We start from the raw sequence: 18,183 nt of genomic DNA, 5'->3' as shown, positions 1-18,183 counted from the left end.
ATTTCAGAAATATGTTTACAGTTTGAATTCGACTGGAATTCGATGTAAAATGAAATTTTTCTTGGTATAAAATTAAATTTGAATTTCGGAAATTCGGACAAATTTTGTTTTGTTATTCGGAGCATTCGGTGAACTTTGTTTATAGTGTAATTTGGGTATTTGGATATATCTGAATCTCCGAATAACGAAAAAAATTGCTTGAATATTTATTCGGAACACAACAAACTGCACATGTCTAGCAGAACCCCCCCCCAGCCTCAGACACAGAGCCGCAGCCCAGCCCCGCCCCCACTCTCTTCTCATTGGCTCACTGACTGTGATAATAATCAGGTAATACCTGATTACCTGAGCCGGATCTTCTTCCGGCGATGTGCATGAGAGCCATGGCTCTCTGGGTACTCTCCCTCCTCATTGGCTGAGACAGCAGTGGGAGCCATTGGCTTCCACTGCTGTCAATCACAGTCAGTGAGCCAATGAGAAGAGATTGGGGGCGGGGCTGGTCTGCGGCTCTGTGTCTGAATGGACATGCAGATCTTCTGTATCCAACAAAGAAATTTTCTATTATGAGAACTTGATGTGTGACTGTGTGTAAGTGAGTATGAAGTTATGATCATGATGACTGCAAGTAATTTCTGACAATGTTGTTAATTTTTACTATGAAATGGTGAAGGTATTTGTGGTTTTATTTATGTTTATTTATTAAAGCAATTAGCATTTTCTATACCCGCTCACTTATCGTTGATGAAATCTTTGAGGATATCTAGTTCTCCTTTATATACAGAGTCATGGCTCGTGAATGTGCCTGCTTGGGTGCCCCCATGGCAAGCTGCTTGCTCTGGGGGAACTCGGCAGGGGGGAGGAGCTAGGAGCACTCAAAAAGAGGAGGAACCGGGCTGTCCAATGCAAAACCACTGCACAGAGCAGGTAAGCATAACGTGTTTGTTATTTTCGTTTTTAAAAAAAAGAAAGCCTTTAAGATCACTTTAAAACATTCCCTGCATTAAGGTAAAAAATGTTTAAATGTCAGTATTCCCCCCTCACCTCCCCTCATAATCCTCACTCAGTCTAGTGCTGTGCCCGTCTGTAGTGCCTCCCCCCTCTCTCACAGGCTTTGCTGTCAGTCAGATCCTGTGATAAGGGAGCAGAGGGCAGGGCCAAGTCACACCGTCTCTATCTATAGATGCAGGCAGCGTAGCTCAGGAGTGAGTCCACAGGTGGTATAATATAGAAAGCTGCTTACTATGGGGTACCATTAAGAAGAGGAGGAGCCAGGAACACTGGCAGAGAACCTGAGAAGAGGAGGTTCAGGTTAGCTCCATGCAAAACCATTGCATGGAGCAGGTGCATATGACATGTTTGTTATTTATTTTTATTTTTTTTATTACTTTACAATCACTTTAAAGGTTACTTTATTACCCAGTTAATTTTTTTGACTTTTGTGATGGCCCAGTAAAGCCAGAAAAATCAAATTCATCCCAGTTACAATTGAGAAAAGCAGACATTAAACCCCCCAAAAAGTTTATTGAATGCAAAAGGTGATAAAAACTGTCTTAGATAACATTATGAAAAAAAAGACACCTTGTCCATTCAGGGTAGTGAAAGACAAAGTTTCTTTGTAAAGCCCACCCTTGAACCACCCCTAATACACACTTTTTCAGTGCTCCCCTGACACTTCTTATTCTGTGGCTTTTTCTACAAAATACCCCATGCTTTTTGGTATGTTGGAGCACGTGACCTCTTTCCATAATACAGTGCTCGAGCCTAGAGGCCTGTTAAACCTAAGCATTGTCATATGATGGAGAGAAGATGTCACTGATCCCTCTGAGCTCCAATACCAACAACACCAACACTGGATATTTTATTCTAAACAGGGACTAGCAGTGGGTGATTGTTGGAGAGGTGAGTACAAAATGGTCAGGAATGGACTTTACACAGACACAATTTGCCTTGAATGAACAAGGTGACAATGGCTCCCTAAAAAGACCCTGTCACCAGACCAGTGGTGGCCTCTCCATACAGGGCTCAGGGGCTCCGCCCCCCAAATCCATGTGCCCAGCCCCCTAATCTACATGCAGGGCGCTGGATGAATGGATTCCAATGTTTTGGTTTTTTTTTTTTAGAAGCACATAACTAGAGCCGAGGCTCTAATTGGCTTCAAAAAATGATGGCCTCGGGTGCCCCAAGCCCCGAGTCCCCACAGTTGTGTGACAATAGCAAATTAATATTCGCTATTGTCTTCCTAATTCTCCTCCTGGCCAATCAGGAAGCGGGACCCGTCACCTGATTGGTTGAGAGAAGAAGCGATCCTATTGGCTGCCGAGGAGGGAGGAGACGTAGGGGAAGCCGCCGCCCAGAGGAAGCGCTGCCCACGACCTAGATGTAGCAAGTGCGGGGCTGGTTGACCGAGCAGGTTGGGGTGTGCCTGTGACCGAACCGACCGGGAGGGGATGGGGGTGGCAACAGGTGAATTGTTTGCCACTTCCCCCAAAAAATATACCACCAGCTGCCACTGCATCAGACCCTACTTTTTGGATGAAAACTTTGCAGCAGTAGTGGATAATTAGCCATGCATGTTTTATTATTAAAACATATTTTTTTCTCTGCTGTAACCCAGTAGTAGGAATCTGACTCCTCTCTGTACAGACCCCTGCTCCTCCCCCCTCCCCCTACTGCTACAGTACTTGCTGCCGATATTGTGTTTCCAGCATGATGGGATCATGCTGGAAATCACCGCTGTGAGGCTGTGCTTCTCGCGCTCACCGCCCCCACGAGATGCCACGCATCCATAGGGGGCCGCGAGCGGGAGGATCGACAGAGCTCGGCCATGGCTCCCATGACGGGGCTCGCAGGTGTCAATCTCGCCACTAACAGCGGCGAGTTTGACACAATATCGGCGGCACCTACTGTATGTAGGCAGACTGTGGGAGCCTGTACAGCTACTTACTACCAAACATTAGGATTTTAGGCAAGTTAAAGGCACTCTATACTTTCTACTAATTTCCTGCTTGTGTGATTGGCTTACTGATTTACCCAGAAGTCTGTACTAAAATACAAGTCAGATTTTTTGTGAGATACTCCCAAAGGGAAATTATGTCTAAAAAGATGCAGACCCTGCCAATTTCCTCATAAGAACCCTGCAGGTGCAGCAGCTGATTGATAATTATAAAACCACTCCCATTCACATTCCGCATATGGACACAGACAGAGAAACAGCTATATCATCAGAATAACAAAAGGTAGGAATCTGAAACAATCTTTGCTAAAATGTTTGCAATGTACATAGATCACCCAGATGGGAATGTTTTTTTTCCTCAACAAAAGTTGAGTTACTCTTTAAGTGATTTGTTATCTGTGCATACATAAAATAATTAAACATAAGTGTCAGAGCAGATTTCTTAGTGCACATAAAATGGAAAACGGAGGAGCTGCCTCTAATATGTGGATATTGGAGGAAGAGTCACAACTGCCATTATTTAGTGGTCTGCTGTGTGCCAGCTCCTACTATCAGCCTCTTTGCCATCATAAATGAGAGTCCATTTAGTGAGCTTCAAATATAAATAAATGATAACAGGGAATTCTACAGATTTTCATTTGAGTGACAGCCCTGAGTCTGCCTGGGTCTACTGATTTCACATCCAAATTATAATATTATAATAATTAAATGCATAAAACCGGTAATTTGACATACTGTATGATTTTATAGGAAAATTGTTGCTGACAGTAACATGAAAACAAAGATGGTGTTGTCCTTCTGAATACCAGCAATACTCACACATTACATAGCACAAAGCCTCCAACTGTCCCTGATTCCGAGGGACTGTCCCTGATGTCCCTCTTCCCCCTCATTTGTCCCTCATTTTGGTCTGATCTATATAGTTGTATAAAAAAATGCACTTTTTGTCTTTCAAAAAGTGTTTCCCAGTGCTAAACCTTTCATCCAATTTCTATATTGCTACATTTGTACATTTTAAAAGCTAATATAAAGGAATAGTAGTGGTAAAAAAAAGTCCTTGTGGATTTTTTTTTTTTTTTGCCACCTCAGTGATTATAGTTGGAGACCTGATCCACTTTATCAGTGTCATCTATGTCTCTCCTTTTTTTTCACATCATTTGTAGCTTACTTGACAGGTGTACATATCTTATATTCAATTTAACAAATACAAAAAGAAAAGGAACCCCAACCCCTATCCCTCTCTCCTACCCCACTCCCTCCCTCCCCCCCGCACCTCTTGTGTACATTAGTTATTATCTCTATTTTTAATCAATTCTTATTCTCAAACCTTCAGTAATACTCCATAATTTTTTAAAGTCCTTCCAGTTTTGCCAATTGTTCCTCCCTTCTGCTGATTCAGCTTCACTTTCAGGTCCTCCTTCCTCCATATATCGAATCCCTTCTACTACATCAACCCACTCCCATATTAATGGGCCCTCTAGCTTCTGCCAATTTTTTGCTATGACCTTTTTTGCCGCATTCAACAGGTGTGGTACTAGGGTGTTTTTATATATTTTTACCTCCCCTCCTATTCCGTGGTGTAACACTGTCCAGGGGTCTAATTTAACTTCTATCTTAGTTATTTGCTTAATATATCCCAAGATTTTTAGCCAGTAACGTTTGATTACAGGGCAGTCCCACCAAATGTGGGCCATGTTTCCTACACCTTTACACCCCCTCCAACACTCGGATGTTTTGTCTTTTTGGTATTTACTTGCCTTATCCGGGGTAATGTACCAGCCTGTTAAGATTTTGTAGTTCATTTCGGCGACACTGATGTCAGTTGACGAACTGTGGGTCAGCTCCAGGGTTTTCTTTAATCTATTACTATCTAACTGTACTCCTAATTCATTTCCCCATTTGGTGATAAATGGTGGTATCTCCCTACTACTCTTCGCCAAGCCCAGTTTGTAAATTTTAGATATTATACCTTTAGTATTATTCAACATACATATCTTTTCCAACTCTGATAGCTCCTCCCTTGATCTTATTGGGTGTGATAGGCGGCTGATAAAATGGCTTAACTGCAGGTATCTCCAGCGATCTAATACCCAAATATCTGTTTTGTGCTTTAATTCCTGAAACGTGGCTATCTTCCCCTCTTTAATAATATCTCTCAACTGTACTGTTCCCTTTTTTATCCAACTCCCCCCAATTTCCTTTTTACCAGGTGCAAAATAATCATTCTCTGAAAGTGAAATTAACGGAGAATTGTAAGTGTTATTTACTTGTTTGTAAACTATATCCCAAACTCTAAAAACCGCCTTTGTCAGTGAATGTGTATTTATATCTAATACCCTATAGTGTGGAGGGTTCCAAATCAAGTGTCCTAAGTGCGCCTTACTCAAACTATTCTCTATATTCACCCATCTTTTCTGTGTGTTTTCTCTAAACCACTCTATCGCTCTTGAAACCAGTGTTGCCCTATAATAACCCTGAATATCAGGTATCGCCAAGCCCCCTTTTCTTTTTTCCTGTTTTAAGATGTCAAAAGACACTCTAGCCCTTCTGTTTTTCCAAACAGCTCTCATAATGATTGATTTCAATTTTTTAAAATAGTACTGAGGGATATTCAATGGGAGCATCTGTAGTTTATAGGTGATTTTAGGTAATAATATCATCTTTATGGCGTTAATACGTCTGACCCATGAAAGTGGTTTAGTTGTTATCCTTTTACTCTCCGATTTTATTTCATCTAATAGTGGAATAAAATTTGCTTTGTAGATCTTCCCTAATGAATTAGCCAGTTTTATACCCAAGTAATTTATTTCTTTTTTCCATATAAATTTAAATTCCTTTTTCAGCTTTCTTTCCTCCCTCTTTCCCAGGTTGATATTCAGGATTTCTGATTTTGCCAAGTTAATTTTGAAGTTTGATACTTCTCCATATTGCCTCATGACTCCGAGGATATTAGGCATTGAAATTCTGGGGTTGGTTATGAAAAGCAGAACATCGTCGGCAAAAGCCGCGATCTTGTGCTCCTCATCCCCAACCCTTATACCCCAAATATCCGGATCCACCCTAATCACTGACAACAGTGGCTCCAGGGAGAGGACGAAAAGCAGGGGGGACAAGGGACACCCCTGCCTCGTTCCATTTTCCATTTCAAAAGCCTCTGAAGGGGAGCCGTTGATCTTTATCGAGGCCGTAGGGTGGTTATACAGAGCGCGTATCCTATTAATCATTTTTGGACCTATGCCCATAGATTCCAGAGTTTGGAACATGAACCCCCAGTCTACTCTGTCAAACGCTTTCTCCGCGTCTATAGACAAGAGTAGACCTGGGGGTCCACTGTCCTTAATATGCTGCAGCAAGAGGAGTGCCCTCACGCCATTGTCTCGCCCCTCTCTTTTCGGGATGAACCCCACTTGGTCTGGATGTATCAGACCATTGAGGCTCTCTTTTAGCCGATTTGCTAAGACTCTGGCATATAGTTTAACATCGGTGTTGATCAGCGATATCGGCCTATAGCTAGAGCATAGTGTAGGATTTTTCCCTTCTTTTGGGATAACCGTGATCTCTGCTCTAAGAGCTTCTCTACTCAGGTCGAAATCTCTGCCCAACCCGTTCATGTACTCACAGAGTCTAGGGGTCAATATTTCTTTAAATTTTTTGTAGTACCTACAGGTGAATCCATCGGGCCCCGGGCTTTTACCTGAAGCTGATTCTGATAGTGCTCTGTTGATTTCTTCTATCGTTATGGGGTTTTCTAAGGTATCTCTGTCGATCTCATTAATCTTCGGGAGGTTGGCTTTATTCAAGAATTCTACTATTTTCCTATCCTTTGCTCCTCTTAGCCTTGTATTTTTAGCTACTGAATATAATTCACTATAATATTCCTTAAAAGATTCCCCTATCTCTTTTGTTGTATGGAGCATTTCTCCTTTACTATTTTGGATTTTTTCAATATAGTTTCTAGTTTTTTTTCTTTCTTATTGTTCTAGCTAGTAGTCTACTGCTCTTGTTTCGACTCTGATAGTTTTCTTTCGCCACCTTGTAAAATGCTTTTTTTGTTTCTAGATCTGTATAATCCTTTAGCTCCTCCCTTTTTTTCACCAATTTTTGATAGACCCTTCTCCCTTGGCCCGAGCCCTTCTTATGTTCTTGCTCCAGATCATATATTTCTTCAGTTAGTTTTTTAATTTGTTCCTTTGTTTCCCTTTTTCTCATTGCCCCTATCTTCATTATTACTCCCCTTATGTAGGCCTTGTGGGCCTCCCACAGGGATGACCCTGATATCTCTGCTGTATCATTCGTTGAGAAATATTGTTTTAGTTCCTGTTCTATTTTCTCTACATTTGATACTTCTTGTAAAAGATCTTCGTCCAATCTCCAGGTTATTAGGGTTCTCTGATTTTCTGGGACATACAGTCTCATACTAACTGGAGCGTGGTCTGATATGGTAATAACTTCTATCTTAGCCTCCACAACTCTTTCCAACAATGAATGTTCCGTCAATATATAATCAATCCTAGAGTACGTCCCGTGCGCAGAGGAATAGAACGAGAAATCCTTCTTATTTGGATTCATAATCCTCCATACATCCACCAATTGACACGAATGCAGCTTCTGTTTTAATTTCTTCAGCTTCCCATTCATTGTCCCCTGCGCACGAGACGTACTGTCTACCTCTGGAGCCATGCACATATTGAAATCACCCATCATAATCAGGCTACCTTCTTTAAACTCCATTAGTTTCCCTAATATTATTCCAAGAAAACCACTCGGCTCTTTGTTTGGTGCGTAAATATTTGCCAGTGTAACCTTCCATCCCTCCAAGGAACCTTTCAAGGATATATATCTTCCTACCTGGTCTATTAGCCTCTCTTCGACCTTAAAATTTATCCCTCTTGCTATCCCTATTGCCACTCCTCTCGCTCTTGATGTTATTGAGTCCCCGTAAAACCAAGTTGGGTACATATTGGACTTTATCTTACTCTTGGAATAGTATGTTAAATGGGTTTCTTGGAGGAACACAACCTCAGCCTTATATCTCTCTAATTCCCTCAGGATCTTATATCTCTTAGTGGGCTCATTAAGACCCTTTACATTATAGGTCGTAAAATTTAATTTTCTCATCTCCTCACTTTTTTTTTTGATTTTTGTTGGATCTGTATTACTGAGCTATTCTGAATTCTTTCTTTGTTATCTTCTTTCCTTCCTTCTTCCCTCTTACTTCCTTGTACACCGGGTTCCCCTTTCCCCTCTCCTCTCCCCAACCCCCCCTCCCTACCCCTCAGCCACCCCCTGGCTCCTCATTCGCCCAGCGCCATGGATACCATGGAGCCTAACGAATCACATGTTTGAGGTGGGAGCCCGAGTGTGCCCTTTACCCCCCCCTGCCTGGTGTTTTAAGCAGGGAGGGGCAATCCAGATACCACAGAAACTCCTCCTCCCTCCCGCCACCCTTCCACTCCACTAATCTACTAAACCAGCCCCCCCACCCCCCCCCCCCACACACCCCCAGTCACCCCTCCACCCAGCCCGGCAGCTCCGGTTCTTTCATATCAAGCCTATCACAGAAGTCCTTTAAATCCTCTGGGAACCTCAATCTTGCCGATCTTCCATCTCTGAAACCCCTCAAGCACGCCGGAAAACCCCAGCTATACTTAATGTTTAGTTCTCTCATCTGATCTAATAGAGGCTTCAAAAGCCTTCTCCTAGCGAGGGTTTCGGGAGCGAGATCTGTATAGATTTGGATCTCTGACCCTTCAAATTTTACCGGGGGTTTGCCTCTCATTTTGGATAGGATTAGAGCTTTGTCTTCATAGTACCTAAAGCGAATTATTATATCTCTCGGCCTCTGGTGGTCCGAGTTGAATAATTTTCCAACTCGGTGAGTCCTTTCTATTTTAGGGAATTCCTTATCCTCCTCTCCTAACAGAGGCCCCAATATTTGGGGGATCATCCTTCTCAGATCTTCTCCTTTGTTTTCTGGGACATTACGGAGTCTTATGTTTTGTCTCCTATCTCGGTTTTCCTGATCCTCGATCTTGTATAGGATTATCTTCTGATTTTGTCTAGAAGTTTTAATTTGTTCTTTGAGGTTCATTATCTCCTTTTCCAATTCCTCCGTTTTTTTTTCCGTTGTTTCTACCCTTTCCAATAAGCTTCCCAGGTCTGCCCTCACCAGGCCTATTTCTACTTTTATTGAGAGCTCGAGGTTTTTGAGCATGTCTCTCATTTCCTCCTTTGAAAGCATTGGGGCACTTGTTCTTCTCTCTTCCACCCGACTTAAATCCCCTTCACTTTCCACTATTGAATTTTCCTTTGATTGGATCGTTTTGTCCCCCGTTTTATCTGGGGTTCCCCCTCTTCCTTCTGTCCTTGAACCTCCTTGGGCCCCTTGCTCCCTTCCTTTTGGACTCCCACCTTGGGACATAAACTGTTTTATTGAGCTTCCAGCTGTCCTATCCCTCGGCGTTTTAGGTGCCCCCCCTTTTTTTGTTGTTGCTTTATTCATTCCTCCCTTCTTCCTCTGACCCCCTGTTGGTTTCCCCAGGATTAACTGAACTTCCTCCCTCCTCTTGTAGGTATGGATCCTTCAGGGGTATCAGCCCTGATGATTATTTTCTGGGTCCTGCTCTAGAAAGTATGCCGCCTTTATACTATTAAGTTGTTCAATCAGGGGGGGGGGGGGGTAAAAGAAACACCTCCGAGGATATGACCCAGACCCTCTAGGGACCCGTACCTCAGAGATGCCTCGCTCTTATCAGTCCCCAATCTGGGATCTTCTGCCTTGGAACCCTTTTCACAGATTTGAAACAGGCTTCATTGCTCAACCAGGCTAAAATACACCCCCAAAACCATGGCTTCAATCAATTTACTTCTGTCCCCGTTATGTCCGGCGAAATGTTAGCATGTTATTAGTAATGACATTAGTGATGACGCCCAAGCTGAGGGATTCAAACCAAACAATTACTCCAGACACCTTGTCCTTCATTAACCTCTCATACCGTTATGGCAAGCTGTGAAGAAAACTTTCCTTATATGGTCATGTCTGCAGATTTCCAGTACAGCAATAGCTTTAGCTACTATCCCCCTTCAAATAACTTTTATCATCTTCATAACAGGTAGTATAGTAGAGTCTTACTTATAATATCAAAGCTGAGGGTTTCAAACAGATACAGTGGCTTCAGCTGCCGTCTTTAGTCATTAGCTTCTGTCACCATTATATCAGGCAGTTATAGTAAAGTGTCACTAATACATATAAACGGAAATTGTAAACAGAGCTGTTCCTACGTTACCACCACCGGACTCAGCAGAAATCCAACGGGGTCTCACGTTGCCCGATGAATATTGTGGGACGACAGAGGGGGGGGAAGCCTGGGGGGGGGGGGCCGTCAAATCCTCCCTTCCTCTCCGTCTGTGCTGAATCCGCAGCCGCCTCCCATGTCCCAACAGCGGCGTGTGGAGCGGCGTGAGGAGCTTCGGTATCCTTCCCCTGTTAGAATCTGGGGACCGCAGCAGCAGCGCTCGTAGTGGCGTTCGGGGATCTTCCTCCCCCCTTTAGCCTGCGGGCATATCCTGTGTGGCGGCTGGATGGACGCGCTCCGGGGATCCTAGGAGAGTCTGCTTCTCCGTCTGACACCCTCACCTCCCTCCCTCCGTGATGCGCGCTACGTCATCACGCACCCAGTTCTGAGTCCTTGTGGATTTAATTAACCTTTTTTTGTTATTTCTCCTTTAAGGGGGTGTGGCAGGGGGCGTGTCCTATGCCTACATACATTTGCTAGTAGGTGTCCCTCATTCCCATCTCAAAATGTTGGGAGGTATGCATGGCATGCATGCTCTTTAATCCACTTTAATACATTTATTTTGCCAAGGAAACTTTTTTTCATTAGCTGTGAATGAGCAACATTATCCAGCTCACAATAGCAGAAAGAAAAACTGACATTGATGTGGGGCTTTGAATTCATAACATGTCATAATATACAACATCAATATTACTTTCATAGGCCAGTCCTTGAGCATTGAGTCAGTGACATTGCCTAGGCTGGGATGATGTCATCACATATCTCCCAACATTTTGAGATGGGAATGAGGGACACCTACTAACAAATGTATGTAGGCATAGGACACGCCCCCTGCCACACCCCCTTAAAGGAGAATTAACCAAGAAAAAGGTTAATTAAATCCACAAAAACTTTTATGTACCACTACTATTCCTTTATATTGGCTTTTAAAATCTACAAATGCAGCAATTTAGAAATGGGATGAAAGGTTTAGCACTGGGAAACACTTTTTGAAAGATAAAAAATACATTTTATATACAACTATATAGATCAGACCAAAATGAGAGACAAATGAAAAGGAAGGAGGGACAGAGGGACATTGCTCCAAATCAGGCACAGTCCCTCTAAATCAGGGACAGTTGGGAGCTATGTCATCAGTCTGCTGCAGGTAGAAGAAAGCATTTCATCAGTCCCCCCAGTGGTCAGACTGCAACATTGTGCCTTTTTATCAAATCAGGGTGGGAAGCTACAACAAGTGACTGATCTATTTTAAACATCCTTGTATACAGCCAAGGACTGCACTGGTACCAGAATTTACACTATCCTATCTTTGAACTGCCATGTCAGTCTGAGAATCAAATGCTGACCAGGTATAAAATGCATAAACAAACTTGCTGCTATTCCTCTGATGAGATCAAGTCACTGATTATTATTATTATACAGGATTTATATAGCGCCAACGGTTTGCGCAGTGCTTTACAACATGAGGGCAGACAGTACACTTACAATGCAAATCAATACAGGAGGAATCAGAGGGCCCTGCTCCTTAGAGCTTACAATCTAGATGGGAGGGTCAAGTGGAAACAAAAGGTAATAACTGTGGGGGATGAGCTAATAGAGAAAATGAAAATACAGTTGTTAGGTGTGGGTAGGGTAGGCTTCTCTGAAGAGAAGGGTTTTTAGGGATCGTCTAAAAGCTAATAAAGTAGGAGATAAGCGGACAGATTGGGGTAGAGCATTCCACAGGATTGGAGAGGCTTTGGAAAAGTCCTGGAGGCAAGCACGGGAGGAGGTGACAAGGGAGCTAGAAAGCAGGAGGTCTTGAGAGGAATGAAGAGAAGGAGTAGGTTGGTATTTAGAGACTAGACTAGTGATGTAGCTGGGGGCGAAATTGTGGATGGCTTTGTACGTAGTTGTTAGTATTTTGAATTTAATTCTTTGGTCGAGCGGAAGCCAGTGGAAGGATTGACAGAGAGTAGTGGCAGACACAAAGCGATTGGTAAGGTGGATGAGTCTGGCAGCAGCATTCATGATGGATTGAAGAGGTGATAGACTATGTAGAGGTAAGCCAATGAGAAGGGAGTTGCAGTAGTGGAGGCGAGAGATGACAAGCAAGTGAATTAAGAGCTTTGTTGTGTCATTGGTTAGAAAGGGGCGTATTTTGGGGATGTTGCGGAGGTTGAGGTGGCAGGATTTGGACAGTGATTGGATGTGTTGCTTGAAGGAGAGTTCAGAGTCCAGGACTACACCTAGAACCTTGGCATGTGGGGATGGGCTTATAGTTGTGCCATCGATTTTGACAGAGAGATCAGGGGAAGGGGCATATGGGGTTTTGGATAGAATGACTTTGAGGAAGTGGTGTGACATCCAGACTGATATATCTGACAGTAAATTAATGATACGTGAGAAGACAGAGGGAGTGAGCTGAGGGGTAGAGATGTAGATTTGGGTGTCGTCAGCGTAGAGGTGGTATTGGAAGCCATGGGAGGCTATCAGTTGACCCAGGGAGGAGGTGTAGATTGGAAATAGGAGAGGTCTAAGGACAGAACCTTGGGGGACCCCAACAGAGAAAGGAAGAGGAGAGGAGGAAGTAGAGTGGTAAGAAACACTAATGCCCTGTACACAGGGTCGGATTTTCCGACAGAAAATGTGTGATAGGACCTTGTTGTCGGAAATTCTGACCATGTGCAGGCTCCATCACACATTTTCCATCGGAATTTCTGACACACAAAGTTTGAGAGCTTGCTATAAAATTTTCCGACAACAAAATCCGTTGTCGTAAATTCCGATCATGTGTTCACAAATCCGAAGCACAATGTGCCATGCATGCTCAGAATAAATTAAGAGACGAAAGCTATTGGCTACTGCCCCATTTATAGTCCCGACGTACGTGTTTTACGTCACTGCATTCAGAACGATCGGATTTTCCGACAACTTTGTGTGACCGTGTGTATGCAAGACAAGTTTGAGCCAACATTCGTCAGAAAAAATCCATGGATTTTGTTGTCGGAATGTTCGATCAATGTCCGATCGTGTGTACAGGGCATTAAGGTGCGGTTGGATAAGTAGGAAGAGAACCAGCAAGAGTACAGTCAAGGAGACCAAAGGCGTGGAGTTTTTTGAGGAGGAGGGGGTGGTCAACCGTATCAAAGGCAGCAGAGGGGTCCAGGAGTAGGGATGAGCTTTGAGTTCGAGTCGAACTCATGTTCGACTCTAACATCGGCTGTTCGCCAGTTCGCCGAACAACGAACAATTTGGGGTGTTCGCGGCAAATTTGAAAGCCGCGGAACAACCTTTAAAAGTCTATGGGAAATCAAAAGTGCTAATTTTAAAGGCTTATATGCATGGTATTGTCATAAGAAGTGTTTGGGGACCTGGGTCCTGCCCCAGGGGACATGTAAAAAAAAGTTTTAAAAACGGAGCAGTGATTTTAATAATGCTTAAAGTGAAACAATAAAAGTGTAATATTCCTTTAAATGTTGTACCTGGGGGGTGTCTATAGTATGCCTGTAAAGTGGCGCATGTTTCCCGTGTTTTAAACAGTCCGACAGCAAAATGACATTTCAAAGGAAAAAAAGTCATTTAAAACTACTCGCGGCTATTAATGAATTGTCAGTCCAGCAATACACATAAAAGTTCATTGATAAAAACAGCATCGGATTTCCCCACAGGGGAACCCCGAACCAAAATTTTTTTTAAAATGGCATGGGGGTCCCCCTAAATTCCATACCAGGCCCCTCAGGTCTGCTATGGATTTTAAGGGGAACCCCGCGCCAAAATTAAAAAAAAATGGCGTGGGGTCCCCCAAAAATCCATACCAGACCTTTATCCGAGCTCGCAACCTGGCAGGCCGCAGGAAAACAGGGGGGACAAGAGAGCGTCCCCCCCTCCTGAACCATACCAGGCCACATGCCCTCAACATTGGGAGGGTGCTTTGGGGTAGCGGCCCCCCAAAGCACCTTGTCCCCATGTTGATGAGGACAAGGGCCTCATCCCCACAACCCTTGGCCGGTGGTTGTGGGGGTCTGTGGGCGGGTGGCTTATCGGAATCTGGAAGCCCCTTTAACAAGGGGACCCCCAGATCCCGCCCCCCCTGTGTGAAATGGTAATGGGGTACAAAAGTACCCCTACAATTTCACAAAAAAAGCGTCAAAAATGTTAAAAATGACAAGAGACTGGGTCACCCGTTACGTAACCGGATGACCCCGCTCCCTCTGACGTCATGGGGAAATCCATAGAGAAGTCCCCGTCAAGTCTCTGTGCGTCAGAGGGGGCGGGGTCACCGGGTGGCCCCGCCCTCCGTTATTTAAGAAGTGTCAGAAGAAGAGAAGCGTCACACAGCGGGAGCCTCCCATGGATATGGAGCGGCCCAAGAACAAAGCAGGGAAGAAGACGCCCTGGAGGAAGATGTCAGACGAGAACAAGAAAGAAGACTTTAAATAAAGGAATTGTCAAAAACTGTCTCTTGTCATTTTTAACATTTTTGACACTTTTTTTGTGAAATGGTAGGGGTACTTTTGTATCCCATTACCATTTCACACAGGGCGCAGGGTTCCCCTTAAAATCCATACCAGACCTGAAGGGTCTGGTATAGATTTTGAAGGGGACCCCCACGCCATTTTTTAAAAATTTTGGCGCGGGGTTCCCCTTAATATCCATACCAGACCTGAAGGGCCTGGTATGGAATTTAGGGGGACCCCCATGCCATTTTTTAAAAAAATTTTGGTTCGGGGTTCCCCTGTGGGGAAATCCCATGCCGTTTTTATCAATGAACTTTTATGTGTATTGTCGGACCGACAATTCATTAATAGCCGCGAGTAGTTTTAAATGACTTTTTTCCTTTGAAATGTCATTTTGCTGTCAGACTGTTCTAAACACGGGAAACATGCGCCCCTTTACAGGCATACTATAGACACCCCCCAGGTACGAAATTTAAAGGGATATTACACTTTTATTGTTTCACTTTAAGCATCATTAAAATCACTGCTCCCGAAAAAATGTCCGTTTTTAAAACTTTTTTTTGCATTGATACATGTCCCCTGGGGCAGGATCCAGGTCCCCAAACACTTTTTATGACAATAACTTGCATATAAGCCTTTAAAATTAGCACTTTTGATTATTCATGTTCGAGTCCCATAGACTTTAACGGTGTTAACGCATTCAAACAAATTTTTCGCCTGTTCGCATGTTCTGGTGTGAACCGAACAGGGGGGTGTTCGGCTCTTCCGTATCCAGGAGTAGGAGTACAGAATAGTGTCGATTGATTTTGGTCGTGAGTAGATCGTTTGTTAGATTCTGTTTGTAGTGAGGGGGGCCAGTGAGTCCAGTGAGGCTAGTGAAGTGAAATGTTGTAAGGCACTGATAAGGCACTACAGCCAGCCTTCCTGTACTGGGCCCAGGCTCCATCAGTTTAAAGGGGGGGGCAGGAGGGTCAGCTGTACTGCCAGCTCTTGTGGCTCACCCTGTAGTGCAGGGGGATTGGTATCTGTTCCACCACCCCCTGCTGCTTGACCCCCCCCCCCCATGTGCATTTTAGCGAATATAATATTTCATGTTTTCGGAGGGGGGCCTGTCAGGTAGACTGTACGGGGCCCCGTGATTTCTAACGGCAGCCCTGGATGAGGTAATAAACCCCTGTTACACATGGAAATATACTGTATATCTAGTGCTTGGTCCGCATTTTCTGGTGAGACTTTTTTCTGACTACAGCTTTCCATTAGGTTATCCATTTTTTTTTAAATTGTTACTGAATGTGTCAGACTTTTCATTGGTGAAAAACCATCTTTCTTTTTTAGAGTCACAAAATACACTCCCACCATGAGTAAAATAGAAGTGGATCGAGCCATAGACATGGGCCTGAAAGCCTGGAGTGATGCTGCACCTTTAAACTTTGTCAAAATAAATCAAGGGGAAGCAGATATCATGGTTTCCTTTGAATCTGGAGGTACTGTATCTATTAGGTAGAATATCAAAACGAATAGGACCTAAACGCACAATGATATAGGTGCTGTGAGGATTTCTTTACGGAGCAGTGCAGCGCACAGAACATTGTGTATTTTTGAGGTGTATTCACAATAAATGGCCCAGTATATATAACGTGTTCCTTTGGGTTGCAGTAACACACGTTTGCCACGCATTACTGCAACACAATGGGTGTAAACAGGCCCTGAGATGGGGCTTGTTGTAGAGTGAGGGGCTTTGCATTAATTACAAAATATTCCAAGGAGAAAAGTTCCACTATTACAGCCTATGGCAGCTAAGACAGCATAATGCAGAGATACTAAGCTGTATAAAGTGTTTTAAGACATACTGTGCCTGCTATACTTGCTATAAGGAACATATCAAACCTAAGCTTTAAAGTATAACTAAAGGCAAAACTTTTTTTTTTAGTTTTGGATGGAGTGGAGAGGGATTAGAACACCTGTCAGGTTCAGTGGAGTGGCGGCTGGTGCTCCCCCCCCCACGCCAGGTCCGCACTTACCCCTTCCAGGTCACGCTTCTCCTCCCAGACAATCCGGTCTCAAGACCCGCTTCCTGTCCTGATTGGCTGGGTGAAGGAGCCGGAAGACAACAGCGAATATTGCGCCATGAGCCCAACCTTTTTGAAAACAATTAGAGCCTCCGGCTCTAATCATGTGCTTAAAAAAAAAACTTGTATAAATCTATGCATCCGGTGCCCTGCATGGAGATTAGGGGCCGGCGTATGGAGATTTGGGGCTGGCGCATGGAGATTAGGGGGCAGCGCCCCTGCACCCCTATGGCCCAGCCACCGCTGGTAAGGATTTTATTGCTAAGAAAAGATATACCTGTGCTCAAATCCCAATAGCTTGTATGTGTATTTAAACTGTATCAGGTGCTAAAGGGGTGTAACCACTTATTAACACTACAAATTCTGGATAGACCCTCTGCACACTGTTATACCCTTTCCAACAAACTATGCAATGAAAAACAGGGATATTTAGTTCACATTTATTGCAATACATGTTTAAGCCGACCAATTGCGTCAAAGTAAACCCTCTTCTGGCCAGTCCTACACTGCCTTGCCACTGCAAATAATATGGGGGACACCATGCCAACATAAAGACCCAAGGTGGGGGAGAGCGACTAGGTTCAGATCTGGTCACTGACCTGCGTTACAACAAAGACCAGTGAGTGGCCGGAGCCGCAATAACATCACCCCCACGCATGTGTCAGAGTCCTTCATTCCGGCAAGGAGCTCTGAATTTCTGGCATGATCCGCCGCACCTTCAGACCGCAAGTGTCACTGACGTCAGCGGCTGCATGCAGGGCGAATATCTCCTAAACCATGCAGGTTTAGGAGATATTCATTTTACCTATAGGTAAGCCTTATTATAGGCTTACCTGTAGGTAAAAATCACCAAGCAGCAGATACAACCGCTTTAACACTACAAATTCTGGATAGACCCTCTGCACACTGCTACACCCTTTCCAGCAAACTATGCTATTTAGTTCATATATATTGCAATACATTCTTTGTTGTAACGCAGGTCAGTGACCAGAACTGAATCTAGTCGCTCTCCCTCCACCTTGAGTCTTTATGCCCCATGTTGGCATGGTGTCCATCGTAGCATTTGCAGTGACAAGGCAGTGTAGGACAGGCCAGAAGAGGGATTACTTTGACGCAGTTGGTCGTCTTAAACATGTATTGCAATATATGTGAAATAAATTTCCCTGTTTTTCATTGCATAGTTTGCTGGAAAGAGTGTAGCAGTGTGCAGAGGGTCTATCCAGAATTTGTAAGGTTTTTATTGCTGTCTGTGCCCCCGTTAAGGAGATTCATCCTCTCTATTTGTTCTGTTTACCATTATCGTTGAAAGTAAAAATAACAGAAAATCACACATTTTAGGTTGTCCCCAGGAAAGTAATTGAGGGGAAATCTTCCAATGGGGACACTAGTTCTTGTGACCTGGGGGTCCCCAAGAAATTCCTTTAATT

At 43.8% G+C, this 18,183-nt stretch overlaps 1 protein-coding gene across 1 annotated transcript in view; it reads left to right on the top strand.

Annotated features, from left to right (window-relative positions):
- LOC141126982 (matrix metalloproteinase-20-like) overlaps positions 1–18,183 on the top strand; it is a 128,307-nt gene that overhangs the window by 18,082 nt on the left and 92,042 nt on the right. Inside the window, exon 3 of the mRNA XM_073613078.1 lies at positions 16,023–16,171. Coding sequence (XP_073469179.1) covers positions 16,023–16,171 — 149 coding nt within the window. The remainder of the gene's footprint in view (positions 1–16,022; positions 16,172–18,183) is intronic.

This window comes from Aquarana catesbeiana, linkage group LG02 (assembly GCF_042186555.1).
Source record: "Aquarana catesbeiana isolate 2022-GZ linkage group LG02, ASM4218655v1, whole genome shotgun sequence".
Classification (NCBI taxonomy): Eukaryota; Metazoa; Chordata; class Amphibia; order Anura; family Ranidae; genus Aquarana; species Aquarana catesbeiana.
Note: the sequence above shows the minus strand (reverse complement) of the source record. Positions and strands in the feature narration are given on the sequence as shown.